The following is a 21,133-nucleotide window of genomic DNA, read 5'->3' on the forward strand; positions in this document are numbered from 1 at the left end:
CACCTGTCTCAGCACATTAAATATGGCATTTCCAGGACAGATCTTTCATGACAGTGTACTGGAGTGGGGGAATGCAAGATAACAGCTGCATGGCATAATGGATAGAGCACGGACCTGGGATCAAAAGATAATAATAATAATGTTGGTATTTGTTAAGTGCTTACTATGTGCAGAGCACTGTTCTAAGCACTGGGGTAGATATAGGGTATTCAGGTTGTCCCACGTGAGGCTCCCAGCTAATCCCCATTTTATAGATGAGGTAACTGAGGCCCAGAGAAGTTAAGTGACTTGCCCAAGGTCACAAAGCTAAGTGGCAGAGCCGGGATTCAAACCCATGACCTTTGACTCCCAAGCCCAGGCTCTTTCCACTGAGCCACGCTGCTTCTAATCCTAGCTCTGCCACTTGTCTGCTGAATGTCCTTGGGCAAGTCACGTCACTTTTCTGTGCCTCAGCTACCTCACCTGTAAAATGGAGATAAAGACTGTGAGCCTTATGTGGGACAGGGACTGTCCCCAACCCTATTCACTTGTATCCACCCCAACGTTTAGTACAGTGCCTGACACATAGTAAGCACTTAAAAATACCACAACCATTATTATTACTATTATTATCAGAAAAATGGAGTCTGAGAATTTGGCCCTATTGCAATGGCCCCTAGCTCAGAAAGAATAAACACTGAAGAAAACAGAGGTTAAGGTTCTCCAAGCTCTCCCACACACCCTTCTGGGATAATTTATTATCCTAAGTACTGCATAATTAAAAACACACAGAGTTGGCTCTACCACTTGGCTGCTGGGTGACCTTGAGCAGGTCACTTAACTTTTCTGTGCTTCAGGTAAATGGAGCATCTGTAAAATGGGGATAAAGACAATAAACCCCATGTGGTACAGGAACTGTATCCAACCTTATTAGTTTGTGTCTTAATACAGTGCCTGTCACATAGTAAGCAATTAACAAATGGCATAATAATAATAATAATAATAGCATTACTACCACTGCTTTAATTTTTTAGTTTCCTTACTTGTGAGTACCCTCTTAAAACTACTAAATTACTATACAAGAGTTTTGATCAAATTCCAAAGATCTGTTAAATATGAATCAAAACAGGAAGCAATGATAGCCATTGTTTATAAAAAGAAATTGGCCTTGAAGTTTTGATCCATGAAGAAGCTAATTTCACTTCCCTGGGATCCTGGAAACTAACCCACAGACTTCCTGATTCCATTGCTTCATGCTCATTGCTGCAGTAAACAAAGGGGTCGAAGTGATGTCACTTGTTCTAGAAAATTAATTTAAGTAACCCAAGTCACCACTCTTTCTTTAGAATTTGTGGCCATTAATGAAAAAAAACCCTCTAAGTTCTTAGGTGTCGAAATGAAAGTTACCTCATTCCTGTTTTTCATTTTTAAGAAAGAGTCTATAACTCAGTCGCAGAATCAGAGAAGAGGAGGAGACAGAGACTCTGGAACAGCTTCGATTTGGAAAGGGACACCAAATGGTGAGGGGAATTAAATAGGTTGACAAGATTTTTCTGCTTTAGTTATGCAAAGTGGGGGCACAGTTCACAAAATGCATCCAGTAACACAACCATCTTGGCTTCTTCATAGCCTTAGGAAGATAATTTTGACACTGCTCTGCTGCAAGAATTTGCATTTAATTGGCTTTCTGGGCAAAATAGCCTTAAATCCTGCCAGCAGTACTGGCAGAGACTAAAATTCCAACCAATTGTTAGTTTGCATAGGACAACTATGACAGGCTGTAATGCTGCAATATCTTTGATAATTTCTCCTCAAATTTTTCATGGAGCAAGTTTTACATTTTAGTATACTAATTGATTTATGATTTATTTATGGTACATGAACAAAGTGGAAAAAGGATCTTCTCTCAAGTCAAAAAGGTCGAATGTAGGCAATTCATACTTGCAGAACTACTCCTGTGTTTTTCTGCCCAGAGTATTTTTTTTCCCATGGCAACAATAAAAACAATATATAAAGAAAGTTCACTTACAACTGTAACATTCCTTTACCTGAAGTTATTGGGACTGCTACCATAAAAGGGTAGATTTTGCCATGTGTTGTATCGTTATCTTTGGAAATCAAAGTCCATGAGACATTACAGTAAGTACATTTAGCTTTTAAAATAATTAAATTAGCCATACTTTCATAATATAATGAGTCTTTTTCTATGTCGGCAACATCAGCCTGTGGTAAAACAAGTACAAAAAAGTTTCATAGTTCAATTCTGATTATGACTGAGTCAAAAACTCTGATGAATAAGAAACCATTAGTATACTAATTCTCATTGTTGGATGTAAAAATGCATTCTATCCCTTAACAGGGAACAAAGGTTACTGTGTCATCCATATGAAAAGCAAGGGACTGGGTGAATTGGATGATTGTACTGCAAAGCATTTAGAACAATTGAAAATATAGCACATATGAGCCTTAAAATAAATCTCTTTTGCCCCATTTGTGTGGGCATCAATTGTTGAGATTAACAACTGCTCTCTGGGTGGTCAAATAATTACAAAGACTAAATTCTAGGTAGGGATTTTTTTTTCTTTTCTGTTGGGCTCAAGTACTAATAAGAATCAGAAACAAATAGAATAATCCAAGACAGTCTGACCCGAAAATTAATAATGAACAATACTAGAGAAGCAGCAAGGCCTAGTGGACAGAGCACAGTCCTGACAGTCAGAAAGACCTGGATTCTAACCCTGACTCTGCCACTTGTGTGACCTTGGGCAAGTCACTTAACTTTTCTGAGCCTCAGTTTCCTCATCTGTAAAATGGGAATTAAAGCTGCAAGTCTCATTTGGGAAAGACTGCAACCAACCTGATTAGCCTGTATCTACCCCAGTGCTTAGCCCAGTGACTGGCACAAAGTAAGCACTTAACAAATACCATTAAAAAAAAAATCACTACTACTTTCCTTGCTAGCAATGGGATCACTAGTCAGATATTTCAAGTCACACTGGCCTATTTTATTTATATCCCACCAGTCACTTTTGCTTCTGGAATCTAAATCACTGCCCTCACTAACCAATCTGCTCAGCCCTCAACCCCATCATCCCTCCAGTCCCTCCTGACCATCCTCCAAAACCCTTCCAATTTCTGGCATCCCATTCAACCAGTCCCTACTACTTGCCACCAGTCATATTTTCAGAGGCAGAAATAGCTTTCTCCTTACCAAATACTACTTGAGTCTCTGCTTCTCTTTACACATACTTCCATTCTCTACTGATTCTCAGCAAGACAAGGGTCCAAGGTGAGACAACCCTCACAACATGGCAATTATACCAGTAGAGCTAAAAATTGCAACTTCCTCACCTGTCACCAATTTTTCCACTTAAGAGAAGTCACTTCTCATCCACAACTCACAGGTGGCTAAGGGCTAATCTATATCATTAGCAGCAGAAGCATGAGAAGCAGCCTGGCTCAGTGGAAAGAACACCAGTTTGGGAGTCAGAGGTCAGGGGTTCTAATCTCTGCTCTGCCACTTGTTAGCTGTGTGTCTTTGGGCAAGTCACTTAACCTCTCTGTGCCTCAGTTACCTCATCTGTAAAATGGGAATTAAGACTGTGAGCCCCTGGGCCCCATGTGGGACAACCTCATCACCTTGTATACCCCCCACCAGTGCTTGGAACAGTGTTTTGCACATAGTAAGCACTTAGCAAATACCATCATTATTATTATCATTGTAAATCCATTTGGGTAATTGTATCTTTTTCTATAACTTCTGTTGCTTCTATAATCCTTTCAGTTGACCAAGATCCGATCAATCCAAATTACATTAACAGCTATTAACTTTTTGGGAAACCCATGTAACAAATGAAGGAAAAAACAGGTATGGGGTGTGGGTCTGAAGTACCCTTTGGGTTGAAGGAAACTAGACTGTAAATTCAGTGTGGGCAGGTAAGTGTTAAAAAGTACCATAATAATAATATTAATGTTTGTTAAGGATTTACTGTGTGCTGAGTACTGTACTGAGTGCTGGCATAGATATACGATAATCAGGTTGGACACAGTATCAGCTCCACATGGGGTTCACAACCTAAAAGCGTCCAACCCCTTAAAGGTCCAGAACTAGAAGGACTCTCCTCTTCTACAGAAAGAGTTGGGTTGAATATGTTGATTTACCTCTAATGTAACCAGAGAGGACAGAATAAGTCTAGAGGAGAATAAAGTGATTCTGAATGTTTGAACTACCTTTTAATCTCTCTACTAAAAATAAACTGTTGGGCCACAGCTTGACACAGGCCTTTCAAAGTCAAAAATCCAGCAATTACCCACTAAGCTTAAGCACAGCAGGCAACCAACCAACCACTCTCGGGGGTCCAGGCCCCCAGCCTCACCTTGATAAGGGTTTGGGCAGAGAGAGTTGGAACTTGTATGGCTTCTGAACAATAAAAAAAAAAAAGTCATGTTGTGTTGTTGCCACAGTGTTGAAGCATTATGAATAGGAAGGCAGTAATCTCCAGTATAAAGGGCATGGGGTTGCGATACCTGGTTTCTAGTCCCAGCTCTGCCACGGGCCTGCTGTGGGACCTTGGGGAAGTCACTTAGCCTCTCTGTGCCTCAGTTTCTTCATTTATAAAATAAGAATAGTAATACCTGTCTCTCCCACCTTCCAGGAATATTCTGTGAATAAAATGAGATCATTGATGGGATGGCACTTGAGGAACTAATAGCATTATAAAATGGGATTCATTCATTCATTCATTCAATTGTATTTATTGAGTGTTTACTATGTGCAGAGCACTATGTGCTCTGCACTGTACTAAGCACTTGGGATATACAATTCGGCAACAGATAGAGACAATCACTGCCCAATGACAGGCTCACAGTCTAAACGGGGAGACGGACAGCAAACCAAAACAGAACAAAACAAGACATCTATTGGGCACTCTGATTTCATGCTGTCACTGCCTTCAGAGATTCTGAACACCCCCAGGAACAGGGTCTGTGTCTAATTCCCACTTGCACACTCTTTCCTAGTTCTCTGCACACAATAAGTGCTAGAGAAATACTATGATTACTGTTGTTGGCCCCAAGTGAGACTAGAATTTCTGCCAGGAAGCAAGCAATCAAGGCAAAACTGTTGGCTGGACTAGATTGCAGCAACCTTGTGGGGTCAGCATGGGGTCTCCTCAATCCCAGAGCTGCAATGTTTCCCAGCAGGAACTCCAATCAGGATGGAGCCCTCTCCAGAGATGGCCGCAGCCGCCCTCAGGCTGGGGGAAGCCCAGCACTGTCACTTCCTCACAAGACTGCTCCAGTCTAGACTGGGGATTGCCAGGACATGTGCCAGTCCCTGGCACTGCCACTGCTTCTGCTACTCACCTCCCCCATTCCCTGGGCTGTGTGGTTTCCTGATTAGAATTTCTGCCTAAATTAGCACTCTCTTTGAAGGCAGTGGCAGTGCAAACCTGGCAGCAAGGGTGTTGGGGCTGGGTGAGGTTAGCGCTACCACAGTCTCCTTGGCCAGTATGGGGTCTCCCTTGGTGTCGGGGGCAGCAGGATGCCTATCTCCTCCGACCCCGAGACTACTAACTTTAGCCAACCAAAGGCCCTTGAATGGCATTTAAGTATTTACTAATTAAAACACATCTTCTTTAGCCTAAGTACTAGAGACCTAGGCTACTTTTAGTGGAAGAGAAAGAGGAAAATTATTATTATCCACACCAAGTGTACCTGGTTATTTAAGGAGCATGTGGGTAAATACGTGACAACACATTTTTTAAAATACGGGATCAGTAATGAAAGAAATCAATTTCTCAAGAAAATCAATCTGGAGGCTTGAAGTATAAAATACCTATCTAAAGATAGGTAGATATTTTTGAACTGAACACTCAGTTCTCCTATAAAATGGAGATTAGGTTCTTGACAAACCCATGAAATCTCATGTTAGAAAGTATACTCGGGGATATCATGTGCAAGTGCATAACTGCATCATGTCCTCTCCATACAGAAAACATTTTATGGGGAAATATGCCCTAATTTTCCACCAGCAACTAACCAAATAATCTCCCAAAAACACCTCCTATGAAAGAATTGACTGCACGTGTTTTGTTGTAAGGGGAATTCTAGCAAAGTTTTAAAATTAAAACTGGTCAGGAAAATCAAACAGCCAGAACTATGTTAGAGGATCTTCTGTTCCCCTTGTGAATGATCAACTTTCTGAATTGAGAGGGGAGGGGAATTTGGGAAAGTCAAGACTTAATTATCCGACTTGATACTTGGGCAAGACAGCAGAGCTAATGCCTTTCTACTTCCTCACTCACTCCAACACACCTTCCCCAAAAGGAGCGTAAGGTTCTTTGGTCCCCATTCATCTCATACCATTACCTATACTGCCAGGGAAATGGGGCTTCTTTACACCTAGTCCAGCCCAGACAATAGTACTACCTTATGGTGAAGATGGAGCCTTCCATCAGGAATAACTGTTGAACCTCAGTTCTGACATTTCAGAAATGTGAACCCATGCAAAGGGATTAATTATGGTGTTAGCGGCTTCCACGGTGCCATGTCTACTCTCTCATCCCTGCCAGTCATGTTCCCCGTAGGGCACGGAGTTGAACATGGGAGTAGGTGTGCAGCACACTGTGAACTGCATAAATAGCCTTTGCCCACAGCAGTTCTATAGGCATAACAAGGACTAAAACCCAAGTCTCCTGATTCCCCGAGCACTGCTCTCTCCACCAGATCAGCTGCAGGGCTGTAGTTTATGATATTTACTAAGTCCTTACTATGTGCTAAGCACTGGCTTACAGAAAAGATAATCAGATCACGTATACTGAGCCTGTTCTAACCAGGGCTCACAATCAAAGAGGTAGGGAGAGCAAGTAACCATATCTGAGGGGAAAGAGAGGAAACACGGTGAAAAAGGGGCAAGAGGGAGAAGAAAAGACAGGGAGGCAGCACAGAGAAACAGAAACAAAGATACAGAGAGAAAGATACGGTAAAAAGAGACACACTGCATTTGTGCTGGAAGAAGCCAGTCTGTGCCTCTCTGGCCAGGGGACCTTGTCATACTGAGGAAAGTGGATGGGGGAGAGAAAGGACGGTGGGAGCTTCTGGAAAAAAGAAGCATTTCATTGCCACTGCTTTGGATCAATGACTACTATGGTTCCCAGAACAGTGTTTGGCACATAGTAAGTCCTTAACAGATATTAATATTGTTATTATTATTATCATTATTACCCTCAAAGCCTGGCAAAGGCACCCTTGGGGTGGTATAATAGCAGGGCCTGATCCAGTATCACCACCGACTTGTCCTTGCCTATTCTCTTTAAATGTTTCAAATGGTGGATCGGTTTGTTCCATTCATTCATCAATCATGTTTATTGAGCATTTACTGTGTGCAGAGCACTACACTAAGTACTTGGGAGAGTACACTATAAGACTAAACAGACACATTGCCTGTCCATGGTGAGTTTACAGTGTAGAAGGGGAGACAGGCATAAATTAAATAAATAAATTATAACTATGTACATAAGTACTGTGAGGTTGGGGAAGGGAATGAATAAAGGAAGCAAGTCAGGGCAAAGCAGAAGGGAGTGGGAAAAGGGGAAAAATGGGCTTAGTCAGGGAAGGCCTCTTGGTGGACCTGTTCCTTCAATAAGGCTTTGTCTATCAGACATGAGGACGGAGGGCATTCCAGGCCAGAGGCAGGATGCTACCAAGAGGTTAGTGAAGAGATAAATGAGATTGAGGTACAGCGAGAAGGTTGGCATTAGGGGAGCGAAGTATGCAGGCTGGGTTGTAGTAGGAGAGAAGCAAGGTGATTGAGTGCTTTAAAACCATTGGTAAGGAGATTCTGTTTGATGCAGAGATGGACGGGCAGCCACTGGAGTTTCTTGAGGAGTGGGGAAACACGTCCTGAATGTTTCTGTAGAAAAACGATCCAGGCAGCAGAGTGAAATATGGACTGGAATGGGGAGAGAGAAGAGCCTGGGAGGTCAACAGAGGCTGATACAGTAATTAAGGCCGGATTGGTTAAGTGATTCGATTAATGTGGAAGCAGTTTGGATGGAGAGGAAAGGCCAGGTGAATGTGTCTACCTTACCCTACTGTATTCCACTCTCCCAAGTTCTTAGTACACTGTTCTACCCACAGCAAGTGCTAAAATGAAGGCCTTGATTGATGTCCCGGACTCAGTTTCAAACAAAACTGAAAGGAGACTCAGAGACATTCTATTGATCACCTTCCTCACTGAGAAGAATCATTCCCAAATCCCTATGGCAGTGAGGTAGTATGGCTTAATGGAAAGGGTGCAGGCTCAGAGTCAGGAGCCCTGGATTCTAGTCCCGGTTTGGCCACGTGCTTGCTATATTATCTTGATCAAGTCACTTAACTTCTCTGGACCTGTTTCCTCATCCGTAAAATGGGGACTATATACCTGTTCGCTCTCTTCCTTTGGAAGCCCCATTTGGAAGAGGGACTGAGTCCAATCTGAATATGTTGTATCTACCCAGCTCTTAGTACAGTGCTTGAAACATAATAACTGCTTAATAAATATTATTATTATTACCTTCAAATACCTCAATTATGCTTAAAATGATGATGATATTACTGCCTCTTCTGAGGTGAAAAAGAGCCCAAACCAAGCACCAGAACAAGCACTGGACCATCTACACACAAGTGCAAACCTCCCAACATTGGCCTATTTATACACACCCTCCTGAGCTTCTCTGCATCTACACTATGAGGAGATTCTCCAAGGAACCTTGGAGCGGGGTAATCTCCAGTAATGGTTAACCTTCCTGGAATGTGGCAGCCCTAGAAGAGGTTGAAAGGGTTCAGATTTGCATGACACATCTCATGATGCCATCAAAGTTCAAGGCAACAGCTGTTTGGGAAAAAAAAAGGAGCTCATTTTCAAAACTGAGTTTTTGCAGAATCAAGATATTGTTCCTTGAGGATTGGATAAATAGATTAACAGTAAAACAGTAGTCATTTGGGCAAGGATGCCCCAACTCCTGAAAGACCAGGGACCAATTTAGGCCCAACAACTTCTCCTAAACCTCTGACCATTAATGCATCCAGAGAAAAGTCAATCAAGCAATCATATTTATTGAGAGCTTGCTGTGTACAGAGCACCCTACTAAGCACTTGTGAGAGTATAATATAACAAACACCTTCCATGCCCAAAATGAGCTTACAATTAAAAATTGGCTGAACATTAGCTCAATCAATCAGTGGTACTTATTTTTATTTTTTAAGGTTAAGCGCTTACGATGTGCCAGGCGCTGTACTAAGTCCTGGAGTAGATGAAAGTTAATCAAAGTGGACACAGTCCCTGTCCCTTCACAGGTTAATCCCCATTTTACAGATGAGGTAGTTGAGGCACAGAGAAATTAAAAGACTTGCCCAAGATCACACAGCAGACAAGTGACAGAATCAGGATTAGAACCCAGGACCTTCTGACTCCCAAGCCCTTGCTCTATCCTCTAGGTCATTCTGCTTCTCTGTCCTATACTGTCCTGTCCTGAATGTCCTTACCTACCCCAGAGCTTAGAACAATATTTGGCTCATAGTAAACACTTACAAATAACACAAAGCTAGACTCCAGTGGCCTGAAGCATCTGCAAACTGGCAACCCACTGCACAACTTGTGTGGTCTGCAAATGAATGGCAAATGGTTACAAGTCAACCAGGTTGGGTTTTCCTGCTGTACACTGTCTCAAACTAAACATGTTTTCAAAGATGTTAAAAATTATATATGGGAAATTTCAAGGCACAACTGTAACAAAATATGAATACCTCATTTGCTTAAAAGCATTTCTTTCGTTATTTTGAGAGATGTTGCATAAGATTTTTTTTAAAATTTCCATATATTTCCAAGTGTTCTAAAGGAAATAAAAGATTAGTATATTTGAGGGATAACATCTTTGAGGGGAAAAAAAACAGGTTTCCCTACCCCTAAATTTTGGACAGTTCACTCATTCATTCACTCATTCATTCATTCATTTATTCAATAGTATATATTGAGCGCTTACTATGTGCAGAGAACTGTACTAAGCACTTGGAATATACAATTCGGCAACAGAGACAATTCCTGCCCATTGATGGGCTTACAGTCTACTCAGGGGAGACAGACAGACAAAAACAATAGCAATAAATAGAATCAAGGGGATGTACACCTCATTAACAAAATAAACATTATTAAACAAAATAACATCATTATCAAAATAAATAGGGTAATAAAAATATATGCAAATGAGCACAGTGCTGAGGGGAGGGGAAGGGAGAGGGGTAGGAGCAGAGGGAAAGGGGGGAAAGGGGACTTAGCTGAGGGGAGGTGAAGGGGGGGCAGAGAGGCAGCAGAGGGAGTAGAGGGAAAAGGGGAAGCTCAGTCTGGGAAGGCCTCTTGGAGGAGGTGAGCTCCAGTTTTGGATGGGACCTTCACATCTCTAGGCAAAACAGAAGAGGGAACCAGGAACCTCTTCTCTCACCTCCACTTGTTATTTCTCTCTGCAGTTTGGTAAATCTGATTATTCATTCATTCAATCGTATTTATTGAGCACTTACTATGTGCAGAGCACTGTACTAAGCGCTTGGAATGTACAATTCGGCGCCCTAAGTATCGGTTCTCATTTTGTGAATATTAATCCTGTTATTAGGTATTTGGATTTCTTTAGGGTGGGATTGGGGGGGAAAAAAAAGAAGGAGAAAGGTGGAGGACAACCCTGAAAACGATAAAAATCCAACTCATTTATTGGGAGTCTGACTATCCAACCTGTAGAATATTCAGGAATGCCCCTTTTCCTTTTCTTCCCCCTATCTGGGTGCTTTCTGGATGTTTTGTTGCTTGTTAATCCCTCCACCAGATGGTGTAGAAGAGCAGAAAGAGAAGTTGAAACACAGTGAATGAGCCTGCACAGAGCAAAGAAGGATTTTAGCTTTGAATCAATCAGTAGTGACATTTACTGAGTGCTTACTGTGTGCACAGCACTATATTAAGTGCTTGGGAACGTACAGTGCAATAGAGTTGAGAGGTACAGTCCCTGACCATAGAGTGGTTATGGTCAATACCAAAATCTCTATATTGCTTAGCAGCAGAAATATTTTCATCCCAGTGTTCAGTGTGATAAAGCAGGAATGTGTAATGCAGTCTGTGTATCAGTTTATACCCACTGGAACCCTTTCAGACAGGTTCTTAGTTAGAAGTGTGACTTCTCCTTTGATCTTCCAAACTGGACCGGAAAATTGTTCCCCCTTATTTTTTATTTTTTATGGAATTTGTTAAGTGCTTACATGGTATAGTGGATAAAGCACGGGCCTGGGTGTCAGAAGGTCATGGGTTTTAATCCCAGCTCTGCCACTTGCCTGCTATGTGGCCATGGACAAGCAACTTAACTTCTCCATGACACATTCATTCATTCATTCATTCAATAGTATTTATTGAGCGCTTACTATGTGCAGAGCACTATACTAAGCACTTGTAATGTACAATTGGGCAACAGATAGAGACAATCCCTGCTCAATAACGGGCTCACAGTCTAAACGGGAGAGACAGAAGCAAAGCAAAACAGAACAACATCAAGATAAATAGAATTATGGAGATACACAAAATAAATTGGGTAATAAGTAATATATACAAATAAGCACAGTGCTGAGGGGAGAGGAAGAGGGAAGAGCAGAGGGAGGGAGGGGGAGCAGAGGGAAGGGGGGGCTTAGTCTGGGAAGGCCTCCTGGAGGAGGTGAGTTCTCAGTAGGGCATTGAAGAGGGGAAGAGAGTTAGTTTGGTGGAGGTGAGGAGGGAGGGATTCCGGGACAGCGGTAGGACATGGGACAGGGGTCAACGGCGGGACAGGCACGAACGGGGGACTGTGAGGAAGTCAGCGGCAGAGGAGTGGAGTGTATGGGGAGGGCAGTAGAAAGAGAGAAGAGAGGTGAGGTAGGAGGGGGCAAGGTAATGGAGAGCTTTGAAGCCAAGAGTGAGGAGTTTTTGTTTCTTGTGGAGGTTGATAGGCAACCACTGGAGGTTTTTGAGGAGGGGAGTGACATGCCCAGAGCATTTCTGTAGAAAGATAATCTGGGCAGCGGAATGAAGAATAGACTGGAGTGGGGAGAGACAGGAGGAAGGGAGATCAGAGGGGAGGCTAACACAATAATCCAGTCGGGATATTATGAGAGCTTGTACCAGCATGATAGTTTGGATGGAGAGGAAAGGGCAGATCTTGGTGATATCGTAAGGGTGAGACCGGCAGGTGTTGGTGACAGATTGGATGTGGGGGGTGAATGAGAGAGCTGAGTCAAGGATGTCACCAAGGCTGTGGGCCTGTGAGACGGGAAAGATGGCAGTGCCATCCACAGTGACACAGAAGTCACGGAGAGGACAGGGTTTGGCAGGGAAAATAAGGAGCTCAGTTATAGACATGTTGAGTTTTAGGTGGCGGGCAGACATCCAGGTGGAGACGTCCTGGAGGCAGGAGGAGATACGAGCCTGGAGGGAGGGGGAGAGAACAGGGGAGATGTAGATTTGTGTGTCATCTGCGTAGCGATGATAGTTGAAGCCGTGGGAGTGAATGAGTTCACCAAGGGAGTGAGCATAGATGGAGAACAGAAAAGGGCTAAGAACTGACCCTTGAGGAACCCCTACAATTAGTGGATGGGAGGGGGAGGAGGAGCCTGAGAAGGAGACCAAGAATGGATGGCCAGAAAGATAAGAGGAGAACCAGGAGAGGATGGAATCCATGAAGCCAACGTGAGATAAAGTGTGGAGGAGAAGGGGATGGTCGACAGTGTCAAAGGCAACTGAGAAGTCAAGGAGGATTATGATAGAGTAGGAGCCATTGGATTTGGCAAGAAAGAGTCATGGGTGACCTTTGAGAGGGCAGTCTCGGTGGAGTGGAGGGGACCGAAGCCACATTGGAGGGGGTCCAGGAGAGAGTTGGAGTTGAGGAGTTCAAGGCAGAGAGTGTAGATGACTCGTTCTAGGAGTTTGGAAAGGAAGGGCAGGAGGGAGTTAGGATGACTACTGGAAGGGGAAGTGGGGTTGAGAGAGGGTTTCTTTAGGATGGGGGAGACATGGGCATGTTTGAAGGCAGAGGGGAAGAAGCCGTTGGAGAGTGAGTGGTTGAAGATAGAAGTTAAGGAGGGGAGGAGGGAAGGGGTGATAGTTTTTATAAGGTGAGCAGGAATGGGGTCCGAAGCACAGGTGGAGGGGGTGGCACTTGCGAGGAGGGAGATCTCCTCTAAGGATACTGCAGAGAAGGATGGGAAAGTAGGGGAGAGGTTTGGGAGCGGGGGGGATGGAGAAGGGGAAGGGGTGACTTTGGGGAGCTCAGACCTGATGGTGTAATTAAGTAGGTGGCCAGATCGTTGGGGGTGAGGGATGGGGAAGGGGGAGAAACAGGGGGCCTGAGGAGAGAGTTAAAAGTCTGGAACAATTGGTGGGGGTGATGGGCATGGGCGTCAATGAGGGAAGAAAAATAGTTTTGCCTGGCAGAGGAAAGGTCAGAGTTAAAGCAGGAAAGGATAAAGTCAAAGTGAATAAGCTTGGCTTGGTGCTGAGACTTTCACCAGCAGCTTTCAACAGCTCAAGCATAAGAGCAAAGGAGGCAGATTGAGGCAGAGATCCAGGGCTGCAGATTAGTGAAGTGAGAGAGGTGGAGGGAAAGGGGAGCAAGCGAGTTGAGTTGAGAGGGTGGAGTTGAGAGCAGTAATCTGATCATCGAGAGTGGGAAGAGAGGATAAGGAGGCAAGGTGGGGTGAGATGTTTTGGGAGAGACGGATGGGGTCAAGACAGCAGAGGTCTCTATGGGGGAGTAATACAGATTTGCAGGGGGAAGGAGTATGAGAGAGGAGGCAGGTGAGAAGGTTATGGTCAGAGAGAGGGATTTCAGAGTTGGTGAGGGTGGAGATAGTGCCTGGCACATAGTAAGTGCTTAACAAATACTATAATTATTATTATTATTACTATGTGTCAGGTACTGTACTAAACACTTGGGTAGATACAAGCAAATCGGGTTGGACACAGTCCCTGTCTCCCTGGGGCTTACAGTCGCAATCCTCATTTTACAGATGAGGGAAGTAAGGCCCAGGGAAGTGAAGTGACTTGCCTAAGGTCACACAGCAGACAACTGGTGGATTGGGGATCAGAACCCAGGTGCTACTAACTCCCAGGCCCGGGCTCTATCACCTAGACCATGATACTTTGTTTTTCAGTTGCAATTTTTCAGAATGTAATTTTCAGTTGCATTCTAAACCCAAAGGGCCACATTGCCCCAGCTGAGCTGAATTAACTCAGGAACCTAAGCAATGATAGAGATTAAAGTGTGTACTCTTCTTGTTCCTTTTAATTGTCTGTCAACTTTAAGGACTAATTATTCCAACAGCCTTGTAAAGAGACTCAGGTTTATAGTTAAGTCTCCAGCCACCTCCCAGACTCTGCAGAGCCAATGCATTTCAGGAGGAAAACCATTGCCTTTTCTGCTTGATTCTTCCCATAAATTAGATCTTCACATTTTCCTGATGTTTTCCTAACCTGAATAATTTCTCCAGTATCAGACTCCACCTCTCCTTAACCTCTTTCCTCATTCTTTTCTCACTCTCCTATCTGTGTATATTTGATGGAGGTAAGGAGACAAACAAAGAGGGAAGGAGGGAAATTATAGAACCCAGAACAGGGGAAAAGGGGAAATAAAAAAGAAAAAATATACCTTAATGATATGATGAGACTAAACATTAATGAAAGATTCAAAAACAGCACAAGGAAACTGCAGATAGTATGCATAAATGGATATTGTTGGCCCAGGGGTCTGGGTTGGCTTTGAATCAGTCTAGAGGCAAGTGCCCTAGAAAACACTCCTTTTATTCTGCATAACACAACACTCACATGTAATTATAATGATAAAATAATAACCATAATGATAATAATAGTATTTGCTAAGCAATTACTAAGTTTCGAGTACTGTACTAAGCACTGACATGGGCACAAGATAATCAGGTCAGACAGTCCCTCATCCAAATAGGGCTCACATTATTTTAGAGTTACATGTAGGGGTTAATTTTGACCTATGTAGATTCAGGGTCAACTTCAATTGTTCTGGGATGAAAAAAATAAAAACAGAGAATAGACTCTCTCTCTACTTCCTTGGCCAATGAATCAGTTTTGATACTTAGAAAAAGTTTTGGGAAAGATAGGTGAGAGAAAAGGTTCAAATAAATGGCCAAAAGAGACGGCTAAGGATTTCAATTCCAATGCATCTCCTGCCCTGCCATTACCATGGAGAGCCAAGAGCTGCCTATAAAACTTTAAATGATTGAAGAAGGCACTATAAGAGCTTAAAATGCCTTTATCTCATTTCCCTGTATGAAGCAGATAGGGGCATCTGTGTTTATCCTATTTTACATTACAAGAAACTGAGGCCTAGAGAGATTAAGTGACTTGCTCACAGCCACACAGCAATTGTGACAAACTGAGACTAACACCTAAACCTCCAGACCCCATTCCAGTGCCCCACCCAATTAAAATACTTGAAAGCCTCTTTCAAGTGAATTAAAAATATTTTTTAAACATAAAATATTACTCAGTTGAATGAGCTGAGAGTTGATTTCATTTTGTTATTGGCAACAGAAAATATTATTTTTTCCTGGATGGTTTACCCATGGTTTGTGCCCCAAACTATATTTATGGAAGTAAATCTTTTGACAATCCCAGTTCATAAAATCTTTGAAAATAATTTAATTCTCTTGAGAGTTTAAATCACATCTGCTTTTATCGCTTAATGGCTTTGTAATTGACATATCTGGAATAATGGCCTCTGGGCATAGCTACTATATAAAATATGAAAGTCCAACCCAAAGCAAATGGATGGCTGGCGGTTCCAGACGAGTCAAATGATAATGAGTTCTCTGCTTCCCATATCCATTATTTAGTTGGAAGGCTAGATCCTGCTGGAATTGGGTGTGGGGCTGGGGTGGGGGGGGGGGGGGGGAGGGTGTCGAGATTGCTTTGTCATGCTTCCCAGCTGCTTCCTCCTTCTTATCAGTACCCTTCCATAATGGACTGAGCATTGATCAGTCCATTTCCATGGTTGTCCCCAAGATAACCAATTACTACGATCCCTATGGAGAAAGTTGAGCTACAAAAAATCTGTTTTTTGAATAATTACCTCAGATCATGTACTGCTTCTTCCTCAAGGGTAAGAAACAAGGAAAGAGAATATTGCCAACTTTACTTCCACAACCAATCAATAGGAAATAGCATGGCCTAGTGGAAAGAGCATGGGCCTGGAGAGTTGGAGACCTGAGTTGTAATGCCACTTCTTCCCCCTGTCTGCTGTGTGATCTCCAGCAAGTCACTTAACTTCTCTGTGCTTCAGTTACCTCATCTATAAAATGGAAATTAAGACTGTGTTCCATGTGGGACATGTACTGTGTCCAACCTGATTAACTTCCATCTATCCCCGTGCTTATTACAGACACCATAGTAAGCCCTTAACAAATACCATTAAAAAAGGTACACATTGAACTTTTACTGTGTGCAGAACACTTACGAATGGTAGTGTTCAACAAATTTGGTACTGAAATGATAGTGAAAGATGACAAATCTAGAGTCTGTAACTGCCAGTGGAATCTTTTTTTCCACAATCTTTTCAACCACCTAGGGAAGAGGAGATCAGAAACCATCGAGAAGAAATTGGTACAGGGAAAGGAACGGAAAGAAGATGCAGATTATCAGAGGATGGTTTCTTGTATTGAGTCCAGTGACTCCCTGATGTCAGTATTGTTTCCGCCTGCAAAGTGATTCAGTTTCCACCTTGCTAAGGACAGAAACTGACAACGATAAACACATGGGGCTTTATGCAGTTAGAATTTGTCTCTTTCTCTCGGAAACTCCTTTTGAATTTGCACGGATAGAGCCAACCCTAGAGACAAGGTGACAGCCTCTAGAGATAAAGGCCCCGCCATGAGAAACTGGGACAACTACTGACTAAATAAGATTCAATACACACAGCTCCAATCCCACCCAGCTCAGCGTTGATCTTAATTGTTCAGGATTCAGCAGAGGAACCAGGCAGCCAGTAATCACCACAAGCAGGCAATGATGCAAAGCACTGGTCTGAATCAGGGTGCTTTGAAAACTTTAATGCATGATAATAATCACTATTATTAACAATAATGACGTGTTTCTATAGTGTCTCTCTCCAGAAGCTAGAGATACACACAGTCTGCATTTTTTAGGCAAGCCTCATATTTGAAGATGGCACCCTCAAAAAAAAACCCTAGTACATTCCCTTTGTTGTCCCTTTTTTCCCTCATAATGTCCCTCAGAGGTAGATAAAATTGATCTCAAAGTTAATTACTTGCCCACAGTCTCATCATGACAGATTTCCTAACTGACACCCAGCTCTCTGCTTTGGCCAAACTGCAGGTGGCGTGACCTTACATCAGTATCAAATGGAGGCTACTTCTTCTCTGTCGAGTGGTTAGTTTGGACAGGGTCCCTCATCTCAGCAGTTTCTGTATGTGGTGACCCTTAGAAGCTGCCACATTGCTTTCCACAGCAGAACAAGACTAATTTCCCAACTCAGAGGACAATATTATCATCCTTCCTTCTTGGAAGCCCAGAGACTTGGCTTTATCGTCGATTCAGCTAGTTCTACTTTTACAGCATCTCTAAATCCACCCCTTCTGTACCATCTAATTCCTACTACGCTGGTCCAAACATCTGCCATTTTCCATGTCCGTTTCTGCATCAGCCTCCTCACTAACATCCCTGCTTCCAGCCTTGCTCTGCTCCAGTCTATACTTCAATTTGCTTCTCAGATGATTTTACTAAAAAATCATTCTGCATACATCTCCCCACTCTTCAAAAGTCTCCAGGAGTTCCCATTCCACCTTCACATCAAACCGAAACTCCTTACCATTAGCTTTAAGGTACTCAGTCAGGTTTCCCCCTCCTCCCTCACCTCACTAATCTACTTTATCCCAGTCCACACACTTTGCTCCTCTAAGATCAACCTACATACTAAACTACCTCAATAACATCTCTCTTGCTGTTGACTCCTTGCTCACGCCCTCTATCTGGGCTGGAACATCCCCCCATCCCATCCTTCATAACCAACGGACTACCATACTCCACACCTTCAAAGTCATATCTCCAAGAAGCCTTCCCTGACTTACCTTTCATTCCCCCCCCCCTATTTTGCCCTCCTTTCTGGGTTGCCTATGCTCTGGAGTCTGTACCCTGAAAGCCCTTTGATACTCACCCCATTCCCAGCCCCACAGCACTTATGTACCTATTTGTACATTCTGATCCTTTCCCCTTTTATAATTTATCTCAGCTCCTTGAGGGTAGGGATTATGTCCACCAACTCTGTTGTATTCTACTCACCCAAGCAATTAATATAGTGCTCTGTTCAATAAATGCCACTGATTTGATTGATTGGTTTAAAGTGACTCAGCTTTTGAATCATGTCTTAGTGACATCATGGAAGTTTGCCCATGAATGACAAGGATATTTCATGTCTTAGTTTCTAGTTCAACTTTGGAAAACCAAGAGCCACAGAGAATTAAAAATACTTTCATATATCAAGCAATACAATATCAAATATACTTTGAAATCCAAAATTTTTAAAATCCATAATAGTGTACTATGTAACTCAGCTTTTTCATATATATTTTAATAGAATTTGTTAAGTGCTCATTATGTGCCAGGCACTGAACTAGCAGTGGGATAGATACAAGCTAATCAAGTTGGACATAGTCTGTGTCCCACATAGGGCTCACAGTCTTAATCCCTGTTATACAGATGATGTAACTGAGGTACAGAGAAGTTAAGTGACTTGCCCAAGATCACACAGCAGACAAGTGGTGGAGCTGGCAATAAAGCTCAGGTTTTCTGACTCCCAGGCCTATGCTCTAGGTCACACTCCTTCCCTTCTAAGATATACCAAGTACACATGACATTTACTTTAAACAAGTAAGGATAAGAAAACAGAAAAAAAATTCAATATAAACTATTTCACAATTTGATCAGGTTTCAAGTTTACTTGTATGCCACTTTTATACTTACAGGCTTCCGAGTTGGAGTGACTTGAACAGAGTGGTAAAATTCTGGTTGGACACGACTGCTTTTTTTGATTTTCCGTTTCCTCACAGAAGTTTCTTGCTCACTCTGATGGTGTACTTCCACTATAGGCTGGGATTCTTCAAGACGAGCTGTTACTCGTCTTCTAGCGTGACGAGGACTTGGTCTATATCCCTGTGCCAAAAGAAAAAAGGAAGAGGAATGTATTATTTATCTGGAAAGCCTCAGAAGAAATGTGCACAAAGATATATAAAAGTCAACATGCTTGATGGAAAGATTGGCATTTCCCAAGTGGACGTCTACACTAGGCTTAACTTGTATTCAAGATAATCTCATTTCTTAGAAAAGCCCCTATTTAATAACTCTTGGGATATCACTCTCTCCATCGCCAGCCCAGTAGAAATTCTGAAAGCTAAGCAGAGTACCAAAGGTAAACAGCTGTGCTGGACTATCAACCAGATGATGAAATTTGAAGTGACTCTGATAAAAATAGCCTCTATTTTTACGTTTTGTTGGTTTTTTTTAAATGGTTTCATTGAATCTCATATTAAGAGAAAAGAGTTCATGGCTTTCAGTGAAAATTGCTACTGGTTTTTCCTCTGCTCATTAGCCTTCCTCTTCATTTCTACTGGGCTACGTCATTTCATGAAACCAGAAAATGAAATTGAAAAGATCAACCAAAGTCACTCTCCAGACTTAATAAAATGCAAGCTAAGAACAATGTTTGGGCTGTCTTGTAGACTTAATTTACCCTGTAGTTACTGTTAGTTTACCTTTGAAAACCACCAGCTTGGGAAATGCAAATTAGAGTTTTATAAATCTTGCTCTTATTATAATGCAGGGTTGCCATTGGTGTATTTTTTTTTCCTTTCAATGACCTCCAAAAAATTCCAGGCAGATCAGATGGATAGCAATGACTAAACAGCCCCCAGACACACATGCTACCATTCTTCATTCCAAATCACATTCTCACTACTTCCTTCTTGACTCTCTCACCTTTGGCCCCTGGCTCACATGCTACCTCCTGCCTGGAACCCCTTCCCCTTCTTTGAATCTGGAAGACCATGGCTATCCCCATCTTCAAAACACTTCCAAAATCTTACTTCCTAACAAAAAGTATTTGCTGATTATTTTTATTCTTTCCAAGTCATATTCTACTACTATTGTCTCAGAGCTTTTGCTCCTCGGCACTTTTGCTGTGCTTATATCCCACTGCGTTTATGTACAGCTCATTTTACACACTTTATTTTTGAGCACTTCTCTCTCACCCTTGTACTTTGTTTTATGTCTTTCTCTCCCGCTAAATTGTAAACTTCTTGTGGGCAGAGATCATGTCTTTTCTCCTGTACTGTCCCAAGCACTAAAGAAGCAGCATGGCCAAATGGAAAGAGCATGGTCCTGGGAGTCAGAGAACAAGTGTTCTAATCCCAATTAATCAGTCAATTGTATTTATTGAGCACTTACGATGTACCCAGCACAGTACTAAGTGCTTGGCAGAGTATGATGCAACAGCCACTTGTCTGCTGTGTGACCTTGGGCTAACACTTAACTTCTCTGGCCTCAGTGACCTCATCTATAAAATGGTGATTAAGACTGTGAGCCCCAAGTCAGACATAGACTGTGTCCAACCTAGTTATCTTATATCTAACCCAGAGTTTAGTACAATGCCTGGCACATACATAGTAAGCACTTAATAAATACTAGTTTGTTTTGTTTTGTCTTTTTAGAGCTTACTGTGGAGCTCTGCACATAGTAGATGAATAAATACAATTTACAACACCTGGTGCTATTTTCATTTTGTCCCTGGTCTCAGGATGCAGCCACAGAAGCATACACACTCACATACTCACTATCACCAGATTGTCATCATTTCTGCATATGTTTTAGGGGCACTTACAGAAAAATCTAATAATTTTCAAACAAGCATTTTTTAATTCATGCATTTTTCCCCTAACATCTGAAAAAATGGATGAGCTCATGAAAATGGCAACCCAGCTATATAATATTCACAGAAGGCTTTTTAAAATGAATTGTGCTTTAAAGAAGAAAAAATTTGAAAAAGTTGTTAAACATGAATTCACAAAATGT

At 42.3% G+C, this 21,133-nt stretch overlaps 1 protein-coding gene across 1 annotated transcript in view; it reads right to left on the minus strand.

Annotated features, from left to right (window-relative positions):
• The window catches only part of LOC100073893 (dystonin), a 416,997-nt gene that overhangs the window by 343,285 nt on the left and 52,579 nt on the right, over positions 1–21,133 (minus strand). Inside the window, exon 3 of the mRNA XM_029062300.2 lies at positions 19,031–19,219. Within this exon, the coding sequence (XP_028918133.1) occupies positions 19,031–19,219 (189 nt within the window). The remainder of the gene's footprint in view (positions 1–19,030; positions 19,220–21,133) is intronic.

The sequence above is a fragment of the Ornithorhynchus anatinus genome, chromosome 1 (genome assembly GCF_004115215.2).
Source record: "Ornithorhynchus anatinus isolate Pmale09 chromosome 1, mOrnAna1.pri.v4, whole genome shotgun sequence".
Taxonomy (NCBI): domain Eukaryota; kingdom Metazoa; phylum Chordata; class Mammalia; order Monotremata; family Ornithorhynchidae; genus Ornithorhynchus; species Ornithorhynchus anatinus.